General features: G+C 49.8%; 1 protein-coding gene across 1 annotated transcript in view; it reads left to right on the forward strand.

Moving 5' to 3' along the window:
* The first annotated feature begins 338 nt into the window (after positions 1-338).
* The window catches only part of LOC123030279 (E3 ubiquitin-protein ligase TRIM39-like), a 23,003-nt gene continuing 18,884 nt past the window's right edge, over positions 339-4,457 (forward strand). The window contains exon 1 of the mRNA XM_044444081.1: positions 339-827. Within this exon, the coding sequence (XP_044300016.1) occupies positions 399-827 (429 nt within the window). The 5' untranslated portion in view covers positions 339-398. The remainder of the gene's footprint in view (positions 828-4,457) is intronic.

The following is a 4,457-nucleotide window of genomic DNA, read 5'->3' on the forward strand; positions in this document are numbered from 1 at the left end:
CAAAGCCCACGTTGTCCTGAAGGTTCCCCCTTTCCTGTTGTGCTGTCTCAATCCATCCAGCCCCGTGGCTTCACTCTCATGCGCCTCCAGCAAAGTGCCCAGCTGATCCCCCCTCCCCAAACTTTGCATATAACAGACAGGGTATAAAAATATCCAGTACAGACACCTTTTCAATAACATAAATAAAACAACCTTTTACTTGATTCTGACTAACAAAGAACAATGAGTTGATGAGCTGCATGTGGCAGGAAGTGACTGTGCGGTGCTGGAAAGTAAACCTGGGCAGAGTCACATGTGTGGCTCGGGCCTCAGAGTGAGGATGGGCCGGGCTCGCATTTACAGGAAGGAAACTCCCACTTTCTGATCTGTGGAAAGTGAAACCGCTGTGTGCAGAAGCCATGGCTGACACCCCCGAGAGCACCGTCCGGGCTCTCTGCGAGGAATCCACTTGCCCCATCTGCCTGGATTATTTCAGGGATCCCGTGATCATTACAGAATGTGGGCACAATTTCTGCCGAGCCTGCCTGAGCCAGAGCGGGGGGGAATCAGACACAGAGGCCTCCTGCCCCCACTGCAGGGGGACCTTCCAGAACAGCAACCTCCAGCCCAATCGGCACCTGGCCAGGATTGTGGAAATCGCCAGAAAATTAAGGGAGCAGGCTGTCAAAGGGGCTGAAGGGAAGGTGCAACTCTGTGAGAAGCACCAGGAGCCCCTGAAACTCTTCTGCAAGGACCACAAAGCCCCCATCTGCCTGGTGTGTGACAAAGCGAAGGAGCATGAAGGTCACAAGGTGGTTCCCCTGGAGGAGGCGTCCCAGGAGTACCAGGTAGGAGATCCTGTGGGCCCCTCTGAGCATGGCCTCTGCGACGACCCGCCAATGGGAAAGGAATGATGCTCCGTGATCCACTGGTTTCTTGCCTTTCTGGATTGCCCAGGAACCAGGTCCCTGGGAAGGGCCAGGCAGGATTGCTGTCAATATGTGTGTTCTTTTCTTATGTAAAAGGCAACTGGAGGTGGGATATGGGTATATCTAAAGTATATTATATATTGTTAATTGTTATATGAAGTGAAATGGAAATATAAACTGGGCGCCTGGGGAGCGGGCACACAATGATTATTGGTTTATTTTTTTGGTTATCAGTTGGGTTGTAGATGCTAATATTATTGATATAATTTGATATATATTGTATCTCAACTGTTCATATTAATGTTCTGCTAAAAAAAAGCAAGCAAACATAGAAACAGAGCGAGTCAGAAGGGGTCTCCTGGGCCATCTAGTCTGACCCCTGGCTCCATCCGGCTCCACTCTCAACATGCCTACCATGTGCACGTCTAGCCTATCTTTGAACACCCTCACCGATGGGGCCTCAACCACCTCCCATGGAAGCCCATTCCATACCCTTGGGGTCCTGACTGTCAGGAAGCATCCAAACTGAATTTTGGTTGCGTGAGTTGGAGCATGTCCTGCCTTCCTCTGCAGGGGAAAACAGGTCTCTACCCACCTCCGTGTGACATCCCCTCACATACCTGTATTTATGACACCTATTCCTAGGGCCCAAGTGCAAGACCTTGCACTTTTGCCTTCCTGTTGTCTCCTGCCCACTTCCATAGTCTGTCCAGATCCTTTTGGATCTGGAGTACCTGCTCCTCAGTTGTGGCCCCTGCTCCAGTTTTAGTGTTGTCTGCAAATTTGATCAGCAGACTGTTCCCCCCTTTTTCCATGTCATTAATGAAAAGATTGAACAGGATCAGCCCCAGGACAGAGCCCTGGGGGACCCTGCTTGTCCCTGGCCGCCATCCCGATGATTCCCACTAACGGTTAGCCTTTGCTTTCAGTCAGTCAACCGTGCCCTAATCCATCAGACAGTGCTTTGGTGTATCCCAAAACTCCTCAGTTTCTCAAAAGTGGGGGGAAAGAATCCGGAGGAAGTCCCAGAAGACTTAGTATTGAAGGGTGAGGGGTTGTTTAGGTTGTTCTCCAGCTGCTCCCTGCACCAGGTCTAGGTTGCACAGAGCCAAGAAAGGCCATTGAAATGATGCAGAGAGTGGCAGAGCTGCCCTGGCAGGGAAGGTCCCATGGTTTGTGCTTGTTCTAAGGAGGGGGAGAAGAAAGAGGCAGGTGGCAGGATGTGATGAAGGGGCCCTAGAGCGGGGAGGGGAATGCGGCTTCAGACACTGCCAGGCCAAATGTGGCCCCAGGAATCAGTCCCTCTTCTCCTCTGACTCCCCAGGATCCTGACATAACACCTTCCAACCCTCTGAGTTTACCACAATTCGCACTGGAGCTGCAATACGGAGCAGGGCCCTTTAAGACTCCTCCTGCCTGCCCTTTGTGTGACCCCGAACCTCTCTTTTATCTGCACAAAGGCTATGCTAGAGTCCAACTGCATGTGGCCAAGACATAAAGGTTCAACCATTAATGAACAATATTGCTAAATGAAGTACTGAATTGCATTAAAAGAAGGGGCCACACTCCCACAGGAGTGTGTGCCTGCGTGTGTGTGTGCTTGTGTGCAGGCATGTGTCCTGCCCAGCTGGTCTCTGGGTGCAGAACCAATGAGAGGCCGGCACTGAAGGGGGTGATCAAAGATGCTGGAGGTCCTTGACTCCTGGAATATTTGTGAGGACTTCAGAGCTCCAGCTGCTCCCCCTCCCTTTTTCTTGTCCTTGCAGTTCCTCAAGGCACTGGCTGCACTCTGCGTGCATTTCTGAGCGCTTCAATCCCTACTTGTTTCAAAGTAGGCTTGTTTCAAAGAGAGGATTCTGGCAAATGAAATTGTACATGGGCACAGTTGCACTGGAAAGTAAAACAAAAGAATATATGGCTAAATGGCATGCAGGGAGGCCGTGCACCATTGGGCCACTCTCCATGCTATGTTCTGGCTGGGACGTAAGCACGTTTGCCTTCACACAGCCTGTGCATGTTCAGATCGTTTGTGTGGGGCTGCGGGGAGAAAGGCAAGGGAGACTCTGAACTCTCTGGGCTTGTAAGAGCTTGCTTCTGAAACCTCTCCCAGCAGCCTGTAATGTCTGCTCGAAGATCTGCACAGGCCATGCCCAGCCCCAGAGCAATTCCATCTTAGCATCTTAGGATGAAGGGAAGAATTCCTACAGGAAAAGCAGGAATGCCCCCTGCAGGGGCCATCTCCTTCCAGGCTGCTTCCTCCACAGAGATGGAGCCCTGTCCACCATTCCTGCCCGGGGATGAGAGCGGCACTGATCACTTCTGGGGTGGCCAGAAGCATCTTGCACTCAGCCTTGCTTGTCCTTTCAACACTTGCTCTTTCAGGATGCTTCCTTGCCAGTTCCCCTCTTAAGGAATGTGGGAAGTGTAAAATCTGTATCTTTTAGAATGTGAACGGAGGCCCGTTCTTCCTCACAGGAATGTGATGGAGGAGGAAGGAGGTGACTAGGCGCGCCTGTGGCGGCATTGTAAAAGTACAAACAATATCTTCTTACATGTAAATAGTATCTTTGTAAAATGTAAATTGCGCAGAGCTTGGGTGAAATGTAATCTGTCTGTCCTAGGAGATAAGGGAAAGAATGAGGAACTTACACAGATTCTTTCAAAGGAACAAATGAGCTAACAACTTTGGGAGGAACTTTAAACTGTTGATAGACATGGGAAAAGACCAATAAAATTGTAGTTACTAGAGTTCTACCATATAAGGCACACCAGAAGATTGTACGCTCGAGAGTAGCCAGCCAATGCCAAAAGGAGAGTAGAGTTGAGCCGCGGCTGTATAAAATCTCTTGTAAACTGTGAAAGACCACTCTTTGTTTCTCAGGCTACTGAGACATTGTGTCAGCCTTTGCAAACACTTTTTGTATGGAATAAATGGCTTGTATCCACCCGAATCCTGTCTAACAGTGTTTTGAATCTTACAGGAAATAACAGCAGAAAAAAAAACTTTTCATTTTCAAAGTTGAAGAACTCTAGAAAGGCAGTCAGTTCAATGGTGTTTTGACCGGTCATTGTGGGATGGCACCGTCACTTCATCGCGTCTCAGAGCACCTCAAATGCAGCCTGCCCAGCACATGTTGCAGCTCATTTCTAGATCATCCTGGGATCAAGAAGGCACCTGAGAGCCCCCTTTCCCCACCAAGATGCAAAAGGGAAGCAATCATGAACATCCCTTTCAATACCTTTTTCTGCTTCTCTAAACTGAAAGGGAACTGCTCTTCTCTCTCCAGGATCTGCTGCAGCGTCGCCTGGAGAGTCTGAGGGATGAGAGAGGAAGCATTTTGGCATGTAAAGCAGAGGCAGAAAGGGAGAAGCAGGTGCTGCTGGTAAGTGTCCAGAATGTGTCATGGAAGGGAAGGAGCACTTCAGCCAGGATGGGTCAAATGGAAGAGAAAATGCCCGGGAATCAAGAGCCCCAGGGCAGCCCTTCCCTGCAGAGCACGGAGCATCGTTCAAAGCTGCTGAACTTCCCATAGCAATTATGCAAAAGGA

Source organism: Varanus komodoensis, unplaced genomic scaffold (assembly GCF_004798865.1).
Source record: "Varanus komodoensis strain SLA01 unplaced genomic scaffold, ASM479886v1 scaffold431, whole genome shotgun sequence".
NCBI classification, from domain to species: domain Eukaryota; kingdom Metazoa; phylum Chordata; class Lepidosauria; order Squamata; family Varanidae; genus Varanus; species Varanus komodoensis.